This window comes from Sylvia atricapilla, chromosome 13, assembly GCF_009819655.1.
Source record: "Sylvia atricapilla isolate bSylAtr1 chromosome 13, bSylAtr1.pri, whole genome shotgun sequence".
NCBI lineage: Eukaryota > Metazoa > Chordata > Aves > Passeriformes > Sylviidae > Sylvia > Sylvia atricapilla.
This window is the reverse complement of record NC_089152.1, coordinates 6,787,537-6,804,287: the sequence shown is the minus strand read 5'-3', so window position 1 is coordinate 6,804,287 and position 16,751 is coordinate 6,787,537. Positions and strand designations below refer to the sequence as shown.

General features: G+C 47.5%; 1 protein-coding gene across 1 annotated transcript in view; it reads right to left on the bottom strand.

Moving 5' to 3' along the window:
• Positions 1-5,324: 5,324 nt before the first annotated feature.
• Positions 5,325-16,751, bottom strand: part of AKAP13 (A-kinase anchoring protein 13) — a 70,198-nt gene continuing 58,771 nt past the window's right edge. Inside the window, exons 24-29 of the mRNA XM_066328288.1 lie at positions 16,193-16,263; positions 15,647-15,691; positions 14,452-14,502; positions 13,677-14,126; positions 11,662-11,974; positions 5,325-10,821 (exon numbers count right to left, since the gene is read on the bottom strand). Of these exons, the coding sequence (XP_066184385.1) occupies positions 10,772-10,821; positions 11,662-11,974; positions 13,677-14,126; positions 14,452-14,502; positions 15,647-15,691; positions 16,193-16,263 (980 nt within the window). The 3' untranslated portion in view covers positions 5,325-10,771. The remainder of the gene's footprint in view (positions 10,822-11,661; positions 11,975-13,676; positions 14,127-14,451; positions 14,503-15,646; positions 15,692-16,192; positions 16,264-16,751) is intronic.

Here is a 16,751-nt window from a genome sequence, read left to right as displayed (position 1 = left end):
AAACCCACACTCTATAGCCAGCCCTTTCTGTGGGGTGTCAGGAGCTCAGACATCTTCTCCACGAAGTGCCAAGAGCCTGACAGGGAGATCCCTGCATGAGCAGCTCCTTTTCACCCACCTTCTGGCCCTGGCCAGAGCCTGCCCATGAGATCTCTCCACCTCAGTTCCCCAGCTCAGAACAGGGTTCTTGCTTCTCACTCCAAAAAACTACTTGTGAGGAGAGGGCAGGGAGATGCTCGGAGGTAGAACCAGGCAGGCAGCTGGCATGATCAGACCTCCATCCCCAGGGCCTGAGCATGCTGAACGTTCCTGGATGCAAAAGGCTGATACTCCTTTATGTCTTCTTTAAATGAAACTCATAGTGCCTTATTGAGTTTTAAATATGCATTTTCCCAGCCTGACCCCAGCTGCCCTTGAAATAATACTGCTTTGCAGTGAAGCCCTGCAGGGAATTATCATCTGAGCCCACTCCCTTTGTCATGAGAGTCAATTAAAAGCAGAGTAGCTGGTGATTTAATAGCTCTGGTGTCTGAGTGAGCTCCACATCCATCCAGAGGCCGACTCTGGCATTTAAACACATCATTGGAGAAGAGGAGCACTTCTTTCCACCTATCCAACATGTTTACAAATTCATCCATAGAGAGCACTAACTCCTCGTGTCATGTCTTGTCATTTTCTCCTGCACATTAATTAATGGCCCAGCATTGAGCGTTCTCCTTGCAATACATCCCACGTGAAAGTGTTTTCCCGTTTCCCCATGCACCTTTTCCCTTGGGGTAAACCCAGCAGGTTTTAATCTCTGAAGACGGTCCAGGGCTCACAAAATGCCACGCATAGAAATGCTGCTCCATAAGCAAGTGTTTGAGTTAAGCTTGCAAGAGCAGGAGAAACCTTTACCCCTGGCTCCCCACAACCAACTGGGAATCTAATGGGGCCCAATCCCTCTTGCTCCAGCGCAGAGCAGGAGCCACAGCCAGCCGTGCTGGGGGCCCCAGGGTGGGAGCCAGCAGCAGGGACTCCCGGTGGGAACGAATAGCCAAGGCTGAGCTCATTTATTCTCCCTTCCTCACAGTCTCTTTTCTTTCCTTTTCACCACCTCCTTATTTAACAGCCTCGGCTGTCGTGCAGAATCCTCACCCTGGTTTGCAGCGCTGTGACCTACTTTGCCTCAAACGTCCAGACTTCCTCACTGAAATCGCCAGCTCGGAGCCCACCCAGCCCATTCAGCGTTTCTCAGCTGAATAACAGATCCAATGAGGTGGAAAAGGCCCGGCTTTCATGTTGTCAGTGCCGGGACATCTCACTCCCCGCTCCCCAGCAAACGCTGCACCACTGAGGGCCGCAGCTCACACACAGAGGCCCCTCTTTTTTATTTTTTGTTTGTGTGTCCCCCACCAAATAAAATTGGGGGAAGGGTTCAAGAAGACTGGTCCTGGTTACTCAACCTGTCCTTTCATTCTTCCTGGCAGTGTCTGAGGACTAGAGAGCTCAGGAACCAAGTAATTTGTGGGTATTCAGCTCTGGCTTTCTTGGGAGGGTCTCCTTTCCCCACAGTCCATGACCAGGCCAGGCTGGCACAACTTGTCCTTGTGAAGGAGCACTTACAGCCAGAGTGTGATTTAATGACTGATAGAAAGACCTGTCTCTTACTCCTGGCATCATACCTATCCCCAGTCCTGTGGGTTTATATCAAACAAACATTTTAATTCTGCCCTTTACTGCTGCCATCACTCTCCTCCACCGCAGCAGGGCTCCTTCTCCCTACAGCCGCAGCAGGCAGCCAGTCCCAGGATGCTGGCTCCACTCCACCACGGGGGATAGCTGGTGCTTAAAAGGGATGAGCAGAAACCAAACAAGGAGAAAATAGCCTGAGGCCCACCGGGAAAAGCCCTTTTGGTTTCTACCCTCTCTGGCAGGGTGGGAAGGCCGGCCATCCCCTTGCCCTGGAGGCCAGCCCAGCAGCACACTGAGGCCCTGGCAGGTGCAGGGAGGCGGCTAAACACCCTTCGCTCCCTTTCTGGGTCACGTCTGGAGGAATTACACACGCAGGCACAAACAGGAGCAGGCGGCTTCCCAGCACCCAGCGGAGCTGCCGCTGCCCCCGGGCCCCTCTGCCCGCGGCGCTCCCGGCCTGACCCGGGCCTTCGCTAACGACTCACCGCTCCCGAGCCGCTCTAATTAGGCTCATGTCTGATTAGGCTCACTGGAAAGATGCGGCCGGTGAGAAGCAGCCCTTTGGTGAAAGGAGAGGGGAAAGAAAGAGCATCTGGAGATGCCCGAGGGGGAGACGCCAGGCTGTGGTGGGAGGTCAGGGCCATTGGGAATGGCCAGCTGAGCTGGGTCTGTGCGGGGATGGACCGTAAAGGGAGGAGAGGGACAGAAACAAGTCTGTTCTGTACTGACAGAGGAGTTCCAGCGTGCAGGGAGAGCCCTGAACCTGCGCCCTTGGGCATCCTTGGAACAGAGGCAGGAGAGCAGGCTCTGGAGCAGGCTCTGGTTTGGGAGGTGATTGAAGAGGTGTGAAGGCAGCTTTAGGGGAGACACAAGGGACGCCCACTGTCTGCCCATCCCTGTGAGAGCTGGGGGTGCTCATATCAGTTTCTAGTGTCAAATATTATTTTCCACTTATTTTTTACATGGTTCAACCTCCTAAAAATCAAGACACCATATTTAACATTCCTGTAGCAAATTAACAAGCCCCAGGTGCCTTCAATGGCAAAGGTAAGTCATTACTTTACCATTCACCTTGTATCTGATCACAAGGTATTTCACTCACTCACTGCAATAATTAGGGTTTTGCCTTTCCTTCTTTTAATAAAGCCTCCATGAATGAGTGGCCTGTCTGCAAGGCCCAGCCCAGCTTGCACCTGTGTCCTCCCAGACCTCCAGTTTCTCTCCCTGAAGGCAGAGCCAGGACTGAACCCTGCAGGGGCAGCAAAGGGGATATGCAGATAATGCAAACGTTTAAGGTATCACTAAACCATATTTCCAAAGAGACTCTCCTGTGCCTGTCAATGCTCCTTTTAGGGGCTCATCCCATTCTAACGATCCTGTATGGCTCCTTTTAGGTCAATGTGCCAGTGAAAATCAAATCACATCCAACAAAGCCACAGAGATATTTTGCTCTAACTTGGGGAGCCAAGGAAGGGCTGGACAAGAAAGCTGGGAGGCTCCCCATCACTTTTTCTTGGGACCATCTAAATTGATTGATCCCTGTGGTCTGGAGAGAACATCCATTTCATTGTCTTAGCTGTGCCGTAATGGCTCAGAGCACGGTAATTTTGAGCGTATGAAATTGTGGAAAGCTGGTTAAGGATAATCAAATTAATATGTGGAGATGTCCTGGAGCAGCAGAGCCCTTGGCCTCCTCCTCTGCCAAAGGCAATTCGTGTTGCCTCACCAGGCTTCCCCCTGGCCCGTGGAAATGGGGGTTTGGAGTGCACTGTGCAGGACCAGAGAAGCTCAGGGTGCCTGATCTGCTCTGCAACCCAGCCTTTCCCTGGCAGGAGATTGATTCAGAAAGGATTTGGTTTTCTCCGTGTGGTTTGTCACCAGTAAATGTGCTGTCCCACCTCCTGTGACCAATGCCTGCTGTATCAGAGCAGCATCTCCTGTTCCCAGCAGCTGCAGCAGCTGTGGTTTTACTGCAGCGGTGCAAAGGCTGGGGGTGCCCCAAGGGGTGCTTTTGTTAGGCATCCAGCTTGCAGAGCCGAGAGGGGCCACAGGAAAACATGTTTTTTAAAAGCCATACTCAGGAGCCGACAGCTTGGGTGAAGGCTTTAATTCAGCTTCAGTAAATAGGTGAGCTGGGACGCCTGGGAATGCAAATAAAAGTAGGACTACTGAGCAGCCGTCGAGATAAACCAACTCTTTCATCTGCAGTCTCACACCCAGGGGTTGCCTGTCTTGGAGCAAGTGCTGCGTGACAGGGTGTGGGTTCAGGTACACGGACGTGACTCAGGCTTTCAGAACAGCATGTGCAACACAGCTGAGAGGAGGGGAAAAACACCAGGCAGTGAGTGCACTGCTGCCTAATGGGGGCTGGGGTTCCCTGACGTCTGCTGAGGAACAGCACAACACCCCAAGCAGCTGACAGCCCAAAGCTTTGATCAATACTTTATTCTTGGGGCTCTTGTGCTGGGTCAGGAGATGCTCTTTGTGGGTCCCTTCCAACTCAGGATATTCTGATTCTGTGAATACATATCTGATTCTCCTCAAACAATCCTTTCTTCTGAATTGTACCTCTGAAGTCAAGCAGAGTAACACCTGGAAATGAAGCAATTCCTCTGCCTCAAAATCAATACACAGAGGGTGAAGGGTGCAGGTCTCCTGCTCCTCCTGCTCCTCCTGCCTGGGGAGAGGGTGCTGGAGTCCTCTGCAGGACTGGCAGTACAGGGCCAGCAGTGATTTCTTCTATGATCCAGCAGAAAGTGGTTGTAGGTAAACTCCAGCCACTGTGGTCCTCTGTGACTTCTCATCATAGCTCTGTACTTCTGGCACCCTCTCCTGCCTGGACTGATGCCTGCAGGCACTGGGAACACCATGTACCTTATCATGGAATCACAGAATAGTTTGAGTTGGAAGGGATCTTAAAGATCTTTTTCCACCAACCCTGCCACAGGCAAGGAATTTTCCACTAGACCATGTTGCTCCAAGCCGTGTCTGACCTGGCCTTGAACACTTCCAGGGATGGGGCATCCACAGCTTCTCTGGACAACCTGTTCCAGTGCCTCCCCACCCCCACAAGGAAGACTTTTCTTCCTTACATCACCTCCCTAGGAGAGACCTGGATGCTGGGTACAGCACTTCTGATGGGTCTCTTCTTGCAGGAGACATGGGAACACCAAAGCCACACAGCTTGGTAGAGCCTGTCCTGAGGTGCAGCATCTCTAGTTCTCTAAGCCAAAAGAACCAAAAACTTCTGTGCCTAGGATTTGTCAGAACTGTGTTAGGGGCTAACTGGAACTCTGTGCCATCAGGCAGCACCTGCAGCCCCCAGATTCCCATTATTCTCATCATGGGGCTGAAGAGGCAGAGAAATCAGCTGTGACACTTCCCCTTCTTGTGTAAGGATGAAAAGCCCTGGGTTGGGGGGAGAAAAACCCAAGGAATATCACGTGGCCATCTGTCCTTCAGTAAAATACAAATTTTCTAAGAGGAGGGAAATAAGTTAAAGAGTCCAGTGGGTTCAAACTGGAATGGAGATGATAAAGGCAATGCAAACATTTGATTACATGTTGAGGTTAGGGCTCTTCATTCAGCCTTGGTGCAAAAAAGTCATCAGCAAAAATACCAAAGGTGTGGGAATAAATCAGGCAGAAAACTCAGACTGAAAATCAAATTTATTTAGAGAAAGATTTTACAAGATCTTGATACTGCTAAACTCAAAAAGAAGATAAATAAAAGCCTGTTACAAAACCTAATGGTTTCTGGCAAGTTACAGAAAAAACTGAAGAATTTTACAGTCAGTAACCAGCTCCATTTTTACATAATTACAAATTAACATACAGTAAGTAATACAGTATCTTCTTTAAAAATCTTTTTCCCCCCAACTTTTTTTCTTTATGGGTTCAACATGAAAATGCAAACCTTTTCTTTTTATTCCTTTTTTTTTTTTTTTTTTAATAATAAACAAACCAAAAGTAGAGGTATATCAGGTTATTATAATACACCTCAATGTTCTGAGAATTACTCAAGTGCATTCCATATTAGTAAAAAATAAACACCAGGCTAAACTTTAACCATAGGCGAACTGAACTGGACATAGATTTTTCTTCTTTTTGTTTTTTGTTTTTAATTCAGTGTTAAATATTGGTAAAGAAAATAGTAGGATTACTTTAGTGCATGGAAAAGATGGATACCTATAGACAGCTTAAATACATACAAAGCTTATACCTGTATGCAAAGCAGTGAATGTTATCCTGTTCCCCCCTCCCCCCAAGCAATGGAAGCTGAATTATATCTGGGCAAAGCATCCGTGTCAGTGAAATGCATGTGGAAGGAAAGTGCACAGAGCCCTGGAAAGGCAGGTGGGAAGGAGCTGGCATTACATTTCTCATGAGTGAAGAGCACAAAGTACAGGAGATTTGACCAGTTCAGCTCGCCTATATTTAAAAATTAGCTGTATCACCAATGTAGAATCGTGGATTGCTGCCCCTTCTGACAAATGAAGCAAGAGTTGTGAGCAGCACGGGAGGTTTTTTATTTAAATGGGTGCCCTAAATCATGATAAATTCCCAAACCTGGCCAGCAGGTAAAATAATTTCCAGACTTCTGGTTAACAAGGAATGTTTTGTGGGATTTTAGCAGATACTCTCCTGTGTCCTCTGTCCGGTCCTCCCTTGCTCCATGCCACAGATATCCTAGACGGCTTCCTTGGGATTTGGCACCTGAAGAACATCTTCTGACTAGGTGGCATGTGGAAGGACTGGAACTGGGTGTTTCAGCAACAGCTGTGAGAAATCCTAGTGACTCAAGAAGGTGCAAACGTGATTGGACTCTGGATGCAAATCCACAGAAGCTGATGGCATTACTGTGCTGCCCAGCACTGTCACACCTCCAGAGGGAAGAGTCCACCCTCAGTGGGATGACAGCTCCTCTCCCAGGAGAACACCTGGGAGGTTTGTCCCAGGGGCCTGGACAGTAAATACCTTGGTGCATGGAAATGGCCCCACTTATTTGGATGCATGCCTTCACATCTCCTTCACTCTGAGTTTCTCCAAAGAAAAGGAGATGGAGGGAAAACCACTGGCAGGGCTGCTTCCCTACCTGCTGTGAGGAAGGTGATGGTGAAGCTGACATGGGCTCTCCTGGGGGTTGTACCTGAGCCAACAGAAGCCAGTTCTCTTGTCCTGCCACTTAACCTATCTGCAGTGGGACTGTAGTCAGATTCACACCCGTTTTGGTCTAAAAATAATACTAAAAGCTTGGCCTCTTCCTCCCCTCTTGGGGAAAAGCCAAAACCAACCAGGAACAAGCTCTGATTTTGCTGGGGATACAGAGGGGGAAGCAATAGCAAAACTGATTGTCTCCAAATAACCATAATTAAAAGGGGAAGGACCAGATCCATTTAAAGTGCTTTATGGTATCAAACTGACATCAAGTTATGTGTTGAGATGATCGCTTCATTTAAGAGAATCTTAAGATCAAGCCCACAAACCCCATCAAGTCTCTCACCCTTTGCTACAGCTGCTCTTTGCTGCTGGGTATTCTGGCACCCCCAGCTCATACTGGCCACTTCTGTACTTGTCTGAGCCCACACTCTCACTTTCATTGGACACTGAAACCCCTCCTGTTGGGCAGTGGCAAAGAGCAGGCCAATAAAAGCCCAAGGAAACCAAATCTGATCTCTGCCCTCCATGAAACACCAGCACAAACAGCTCCAAGAGCCCTCACAGGATCCTCTTCTCCTCCAACAACATGGGCTTCAAACAGATGTTTTTGAATCTACTCTGAGTTCCAGGAACCCAATGTAAAACAGGGGGTTTTTTTTGGGTGCTCCAAATGGGATCAAGGGAATGGCTCTGGGAACTAGCAACAGGCTGGGCTGAAGAAATAACATGCTTTCAACTAGTGCAGGATGGATGCCAGGCATGAACTGGAGCAAATGCAATTTTAGGGCCAGGAAGAGGAAAGGTTTTGGGGCTGTCAAGCTGGCATCTCCATACTCTAGCAGACAATGCTAGACAACCTTCAGGGATCAGAGCAGGAACCTGACTCTAGGAACCTATGCCAAGCCTTTATAAAGAAAACCTGAGATGGGAAAAATAAAAGGCTAAAGAGATAAAAACAAGCCCTTACCTTCCTAAAGGTGAAAGGAGGAGGAAGCAGTGTGGGAGGAAAGGCTTCATTCCAAAAAACTGAATCATACGGTAACAGACATCCTCCAGGGACAAAGGTCTGTCCACCAGAATTTAAGATACAAACAGCTTTGATACACAGGATTTCTGTCAGTCTATTTCTGACTCACACCTGTAGTTTCTGTCAAGGAACCACAGGGAGCTTGGGAGATCACTTAGCCAATAGTATTTGCACTTCAAGCACTGAATGCGCTTTTTGATTTGCACAGGACAGGAGATGGTGAAGCCAGGCAGACTGAATCCTGCTGCCCTGGGTCACACATCTGCCTTTTGGTGCCCTTCTCCGAGCCAGGGGACATTGCTGTGTTGTGAATATAGCATTTGCTGGGACTGGGGAAAAGACAGTGGGATAAATTGAAAAGTTCATAGTGGCAAAGACTGTTCCAGACTGAGGGGAACTCAGACATACCAGTGCCCTGATCTCTGTTCACACACAGCCACGCATTGCTTTGGTTTCCAAAAATTCCAGCTTGGCACATTCGTGTCTGCAGATGTATAAACAGCAGGGAAGGAGATACTTTCTGAAGCTGATGGTTTTCTTATGAAAAAGGTACCACCACACCACCAGCACGTGCCTCCTTCAGCTCCCCTCGGGTCTGAGAGAGCAACTAGACCCTCACATCACTGCAAGGCACTCCATGCTTTGCTTTTTCCTTTGCCTCCAAAAGGAAAGAGAAAATCTAAACAAAATGTTTAAACAAGGAAACTAATTGACAGGAGGAGCCTCATCAGAAGTTACTGTCTTTTTTTCAGACTTTTTCTGGCCTGAAGATGCTCTGCCTTGAAGAAAGCTCTCAGCTGAAATTGTGTGACTTTGGGCATGGAATGAACTGCAAAGCAGCACTGCCCAACCCCATGATTTGTAGGAAACAGAGAGATGAGAACATTTGGTTTACCAATCTTTTGGTAAGAAAACAAAACAAACAAACCAAAAAAATAAAGCGGGGGGGGGGAGAGGAAAAAACCCTCAAGCTATTCCCCAAACAAAAGTAAAAGTAAAAATAAATAAAAAAATAAAACCAAGTAAACTTCTTTAAAAAACCTCTTTCAGATAAAATGAAAGATAAATATTTTTGCAAGCCCTGCTTGCAATTAAGAACAAGCACCAAATAATATTAAAAAAAAAATCTCAACCCTTTTTCCTTTCTTTTTTTTTTCTCTTTTTCCTTCGAGTTTTAATAGTGTAGAGAGCTTCCAAAGCAAGCAGGGTTCCTGCACCAAGACAGCCCAGCCCAAGCATCCACCTCACCATCAGTGCTGCTGATACTCATCAGCACTAACTCTGAAAACTGCTGTAGATCACTAGCTCTTGACAAGCCTGAGAGCAAACTGAAATCAAACTATAGTACAAGAAGAGAAATTATTTGTTACTTCAAAGTAAAAAAAAAATGGTAGGAAAGGAAATGCACCTGACGGCTTCAAACTCTTGAGCAAAACCTTGACCTATTTTGAAGCTGGTAACCATTTACAAATCCACTTGGGTAATTCTCCTGACAGGGTTTGGAAGAAAGGTAATTTTTGAGAAAAGTGTGTCTCGTTGCATTTCTCCTCCCCCACTGAACACATCCCTGTATTCCACAACTCTACAGACACCCCACAGCTGCCACAGCAAGGGCTGCCCTTGGATCTTCCTGTTCTGCACAGACACTCCACCTGGACTCCAGACCTGTCCCACAGGGGGTTAGTCCATCAGAACTTTTTTCTCCCCAAAAAAGGCTCCTAAGTGCCCAGTATTGCACAGCCATGGGAATAGAAGCTGATGTCTCACTGACCTGCCCAGACACTGCTGCTCTCACTCTGCCTCAGAAACAAGCAGGGCACGAGAGAAAATCCAGAGAAACAGAAGCCCAACAGTAGCACCAAAACCAGGCTAAGAAGAGCACAACGAACAGAACAAACATCCCTAAAAGCAGGTTTTTAGCCACTCACTCATTAGGCTTGTATGAGGATGTCAGAGGCAACTGGAGAGCTCTATTCCAACCAAAACATAATCTTTACTTCAGGGATGAGAGGGAGTGGGCTGGAGCTTAAAGAGATTGTGTAAAAAACCTGTTGCTTACTGTGGTTTCCATTTGAACAGTGTGTTCTGAGTCCTTGGGATTGCCTTACCAGTCTACCAAAATTCTCTTTTCTGCACCATTTTAAATATACCCAGTAATGTTCTGCTTGACTCTGGAAACAGTTTGACATTTGATTCCTCTGCCCCACAGAAATCGTTCAGAATGATTTTTAATTTTGATTTTTATCCTTTGAGTTGTTGCTTCTGAATGCTGTTACTGCTTCCTGGTGTAAGGTACCCTTCTGAAACCAAACAGCCTCTATCCCATGAGCACAAAAGGGATGTGCAGGTCACTGTGTTACAGTCAGAGCAGTAAGGGCAAGATATTTAATATCTACACACTCCCTGAAAGTTGTCAGGTATCATCTGTCCCCACTGTTGGACCTTGGCTGTGGGGACTGTAAGTATATCCCAGTGGATACATAGACACATATATGTATATATACAGTATATCTATATATGCCAGTGTGTACGCACCATTTGTAGAGTCCTAATCTTTTGCTAAATGCTTGGTTTTGGTTCTCTTCCCCAGAAAAGGGGAATTTGAAGGCACAAACCCCTTAAGGCTATGTTCTCTCATCCTTTAGCAGTAAGAAGAGACAGACAACATCTATCCCAATCCGTTTGACCCCAGGTTTGCCCAGGGAGATGGTCCTGTGAGCTGTGCAGGCACAGCCTCTGCAGGGAGAATTCACCTAAAACCACAGGAGAGAGGCCCTTATGCACCACTTAGCAGACTTCAGAACATGTTTTATTGAAAACCTCCAGGTGCTTGTCCAGATGCGTGCTGTGTCACAGGCAGGGAGATGTCCACGGAGCCAATGCCATGAGTGACCACTGCAACAGTCCATGCTCAGCAGAAGATCTCCTCACCCTCTGGAGGTGCTTCTGACGAGTGAGAATCTGTGGCACCAAAAAAACATCATGTGGGAATCACTATGGGAACACACAGGGACACAGCAGGCAGAGCGGGGCTCTGTGCACTGAAACCCCACTGACTGCTAAATCCACTGGGACCCTTAAAAGATGCTCAGCTCCCTGATGAGCTACCATGGAATCACACCTTGCAACGGGTGAGATTTCCTGTGCACAAGCTGGAAAACATCAGTAAGCTAGTATGAATGAACCTGGTCATCCGAGGGCATGTGATCAAATTTCATTTGGGTCAGAGGTTTGAGGTGCAGCTCTGAGTCCTAAGGGGATGCAAAACTACCAGACAAAAAAAAAAACCAAAAAACAAAAACAAAAACACTGTATGTTTTTGTTTCAGATCAAGAGACAAAGCAGACCAGCTTGAGGGGAAAGGAGAGGCCACCAGAAGGCTTGTGGATATCACTTCCAAACTGCCACAGAGCTAAAGCAGACATCAATGCCTCAGGAGCTGCAACAGCCAGGAGCAACCCAGCAGCAGCTCCTTCTGAAAACACTGACACTGAAGCAGAATATTTTCTTCCTTGAAGCAGAGAATCCAGCCCATGGAGGCTGCTCAGGATAGGATGGGGAAAAACAATCAGAAGAATGTCTGTCCCTCTTACAACCCCACACGCTGCAGGACAGGCAGAAAAGCCCACGCAAGATCACTTCAGGCTGGAAAGCTCACTCAGCACAGTTGCTCTTCCCCATCCCTCTGTCACCAGCCTCATTTAAAGCCACATTTTGTGGCTTCCACAAGTTTGCTGGCTGAAGGAAAACAGCCATCTTACTAACCCTGAAAAAACACAAGTGAGCTCCCCTGACACTCACCAGACTGCTGGGAGCGATGTCCCCTGCCCTTTTTCTTCTTTTCCTTCTTCTCCTTTGGTTTGGCTAAACTGAAGAGGCGAGTAGGCATCTGGGTCTGTTCCTCAGCTGCCTTGTTAGTCTGGTTTGTTGTGCTAAGCAAATGGAAAGTGCTTTTCTCTTTGTGTGTCCTTGAAAGACTGTTCCTTTTGGGGGAGACAGACAGTTCTGCGTCAAAGTGCCCTTGTTTAGGAAGGGAAGGGTTCTTCTGCATGGAGGATTCATCAATGCTGGACTGGGAGGAGACTCTTGCAAGTCTCTCATGTAGATTTGAAACCTAGAAAGGAAAAGTGTTTCATGAAAGAGGATAGCAGAGAACATGGACAGAAAAGGCACGTTCCAGACCACTCACAGAGGTTGCTCTTGTGAATATCCAGCCCATTCACCAGGTAAAATGTGGTCCCCATCCAGGCCAAGTACAGAGAGAAAAGCCCTCTCTGTTCAAGATGAAAAACCGAGGCACACAAAGAGCAACACTCCACTATCTTTTGCTCCTACATGTACTCTGCTATGTATCAACAAGCCAAGGGCAAATATTCTCTAAGATCTCAATAGCAAGACTCACCCTGCATCGTTTGCACACACAGATGGTGGCAGGAGGCCAAGGAGCAGCGTTCCTCTCTGGGAAGGGAACGCCAGCACACGGCACGGGAGCACCATGTGTCAAAGGAAGCCTTCCCAAGCAAAAGATGAAAGCAAAAGCATTTTTCCTGATTTTTTTTTTCCTAACGGCTGTCTCAGGATGTAATTGAGTTTGCACATTCAAAGGGAAGATCAAAACAAGCCCAACAAAGCTCGACTGAACTCTCTATTTATAGCTGTGCAGTGTCAGTCAGATACCTGTCTTGAGAAGGTGCTTCCTTCTCCTAAATCTCTTAGGCCTTGCAGGCATTTTACCTCTCAGCCTCTCCCCACACCATCCATACCCCTTGTCTGGAAGTGCTTGGAGCTGGAACAGCTTCACTGGCTGCTTGGAAAACTTCTGGCTTCATCAGTAGCCAGGTGGGAGGGAGCAGGACCTCCTCTGGTGATTAGCTTTTCAGAGCTGACTGCTCAGTGCCACAACTAGGCATCCAAAACCATTCCCATTCTGCAATCCAATATTTACAAACTAACTCTGCCACAGCTCTAAGCAAATTACAGTCAGCATTAGTGAGTTACAAACAAACAAATGATCAACAGGCTTAAGGATTAAATTCAGTCCATGTTTTGCTAATGGTGCTTTATCTTCTCAGTCAGACTGCTGCACAGTTGTAAAGGAATAAACCTTGGCTTGCTGAAAAATGCCCAGGATCTGCATGAGGGTTTTTCTTTGTGGTTTGAGCAGTCAGACACCAGAAGCCTCTTCCAGCAGAGCTGGGGACCTTTGCTCACTGAGCCACAACTGGACTGCAGCTGCTTGGTCTTTTCAGGACAGGGGCAATGCCATCTCTTTGCTGGATATTGAGAATGCTTTTGGAGATGGATGTCAGCATGTGAACAGCCTTGCCATGCAGCTACCAGCCTCACAAGTGTTTTTTTTCTGACAGCTGGAGGCTGCAGGTTACCCACAACTCTCAGGCTGTTTCTGCAAAGGAATAAGCTCAGCCCTTAGGTGAAGGCCAACATCAGGCAGTGCCAACCCCCTGGGATTGCCTGGGGCGTCCTCCCTGGGAGCCTTCCACCTCCTCTCCGCCATCCCCCAGACACAGACAGGGAAGTGGGCAGAGCTCAGGCTGCCCAGCACTGGCCAGGCACCCCCAATACACCACGAAGCACCAATCCTGCCAGTGCCTCAGCAGCTCCAGAGGTGCAAAAAGGGCAGCACTGCACATCATATGCAAGGGAAGAGCCAATTTTAAACAGCAGTCCCTAACACAACTGAGGCTGGGCTGGCACCAGCTGTTCCCTGTGAGGGGCATGCAGCTCACCCAGGAGCTGCCTGGGAGCTCCCTGCAGGGATCAGCTTCCCCAGGAGCCTGGCTCTTGGCATCATTTACCTGGTTGTGGTCGGGCTCCTGCTGCATTTGAGCGAACCTCTCCACATCCTGCTTGAGCCGCACCTTCTCCTTCTCCAGATGCTTCTGCGCCATGCGGAGCCGCTCCAGGTCGAGCTGGTAAGCCGCCTTCTTCACCTGCAGCTCCTCCCGCTCCCGCTCCAGCTCCTGCCTCAGCCTCTGCACCTGCTCCTCGCGCTGGGCCACCTCGGCCTCGTGCTCCGCCAGCTCCTTCTCCCGCACTTCCCACTCCTTCTCCCTCTTCCTCCTCTCCTCCTGGTGCTGTGTCTGCTGCTTCTTCAGGTTGGCCAGCTCCTGGCGCTGCTTCTCCAGGTTGCGCTGCTTCTCCTGCTCCAGCAGCGAGGTGGGCCGGAAGAAGCTCCGGCTCAGAGCCCGCTCGCTCAGAGCCAGCTTCTGGTCCTCGATGTAGGTGTCCTGCTGCAGCACCACGCCCTGGGAGAGAGACAGAGATTGCTGCAGCATCCTCTCCGTGGGGACAGGCCCAGCCCTGAAAACCTCGTACTGAAGCTCTTCTTCTCCCACCAAACTTGCAGCTCAGCACTGCTGCCTGGTCACCAGAGCATGCTGCCGAAGCAGCTTCCCAAATTCAGGCCAGCACTGGTTCCCTCAGGCAGCAGCTCATTCCCACAGCCTGCCAGCCGGCCCTGGGGTGTCCAGCCATGCAGGGTTGTGACACAAGGAAGGGAGACAAGGGGCAAAGCACGACTGGCAGCTCAGGCAAGCGGTGTGTGGGAGCAGGATGAAGGGCTAAGCCTACCTGCAAAGCACTGAGCAGCTTATGGAGGCTGGTAATGGTTTGGAGGACCTGCTGCGAGAAAACAGAAGCATTGCTGTTAGATCTCACTAGATGCAGGGTACGTGGACAGCACCCTCTCTTGCTCTGTGTCCCACCAGTGGGTCTGACAAGCTGCACAGCTTAGCTTAACAACTCTGCACCCTGCTTTTCCTCACTCTTCCCTTGCAAGGACTGCATCAATCCCCAACACATCCCTTGAACATCTCCTAGAAGCGCCTGGCATCACCTTCCCTAACTGTCACTGCAGCACAGGAAGGAATGTCTGCAGAGGCACCTCCTGGCACAGAGCTCATGGGTTGTTTCTGCAAACCATTTCCCACAGCATCAGCTTGCTCAAGAACAAGCTGAGCAATTTAGATGAAGCCCAGAATTTCACTTAAAAATTTCAGGAAAAAAAATTACAAGGGGAGAAAAAAAAATACAGAAGCAAACTTTAAATGGATGTGGACTATTTGTACCCTTCTCCCCCAGCTGACCCATAAAAACCCCACTATCATCAGGCAGAAAAGCTGCACTACAGCAGGCACACAAGTGCAGCAGGTGTGTTCTTGGAGGCTTTCTGAAAATACACAAATGCAAGCACCTCATGCATCAATACAGAGCAAGCTACTTTGGACTGATGCTACATCCCTAAATTTAGCCTAGCTAAAAATTTCTCTGAATCTCTCATATCCTACAATTAATTTCAAGAAGCAAAAAGAGCACTCCAGTATTTGCAGTAGTGGAGTGATAGCCAAGTATTAAGAGAACTGCTTCTCATTTTGTCATTAATGCTAATTGGGAGTTATGAATGTGTATCAAAGGGAGAATAGAAGTCTAATTGCCCCAATTCACTGCACCTGCAACATAAAATTAAACTCTCTGTCTGCAGATGCTCAATAAATACAGCCCTGTGCATCCTGGTGGTAATTAACCCTTGCTGCTTATAATCAGCACATATCATCTTGCTGGCAAGCAGATGACAATCAGTGAATTCCCTGTCTAAACATCCAAGGTTAAACAAATAAATGACACAGTGGGTTCAGCTTAATGTATTTAAAAGTCTAGATGTGCTTCAGCAAATTAAATGTGCTTTCTTCTACATTATCACCTATTGAGACAAATTCTCTAGCCACTTAAATGAAGGGAACAGCTGAGCAATGGAATCAATTCTTACCTCGTTATTCCTTTTCAGCATGAACATCAAATTAGCATTTCCACCCTATGACAAGATCAGAAATTTAATATAAGGACAATGAAAAATCATAGCAAATGTCTTCTGAAGCTGAACTAATGACATCCATTAAACACTCCCCTCCACTTTGCATTTTGGGAGAATTCATGCATGTTTTTAGGCCACTTAGAATCATATAGAACAAAATGTTAATTAGGTATTATTTTGCAGTTATGTGATGGATTGATCCCCAGAAAGAAAAGGTGCAAGGTTTTAACTGACCTTATCATTTCAGTAACAATGCAAAATTAAACACATGCTCTGGCTGACCTGCAGACAGATGGCAGCTAACTGTGCCATTAAGGATTATAAGTGATTTACAATGGTTTTCAAGTCAGTGGTTTTGGGTGCATACTTCACATTTTATTTTACTTTTAACTTATCAGGATGCACCTAATTGTCAAGAAATTTTCAGGCATTTTTCAAGGCTAGAGCTGTCACTCTTGGAATCTGAACTCAGTGGTGGCAGATACACAAACCAAGCTGTACCTTCTTTAAAATGCTGTCTGACTCTGTTCTCCGAAGGTCCTGAGCATCGTCACCTTCATCTTTCGCTCCACCTAAAGGAACAAGCCAGCACTGACATCGGTTATTCAACATTTTTAAGGCAGAGATGAACTTGCTAAAGTCTGAGAAATTTAATACAGGAAACTCACATGTTCCACAAAAGCAGACACAGAGCTCTTGACATTTTAACTAAATGAATTTGAGCCCTAAATATACGGAACACGTCAGCACTACCAGAAAAAGTGGATGTGAATTTAGATTAGGGTTGACTTTGGTTTCAGAGAACGTGCTGATAAATTCAGCACATTGCTATTAACTGGTGCTCTGTCTAGCCCCTGCACTGCTGTCTGCTACCACAGAATACTTGCTGAGAAGACATGAGGCAGCATAAGAGCAGATGGAGGATGATAACAGAATCATATCAGGGTATATTATTGCAGGTATAGTTTCAATGCCTCTCTTGTGCAAGTTAATTTACATCTGGGTCAGATACTGCTGTGCAACACCCTGTGTAATTCTATCTAACAATTTATCATTAACC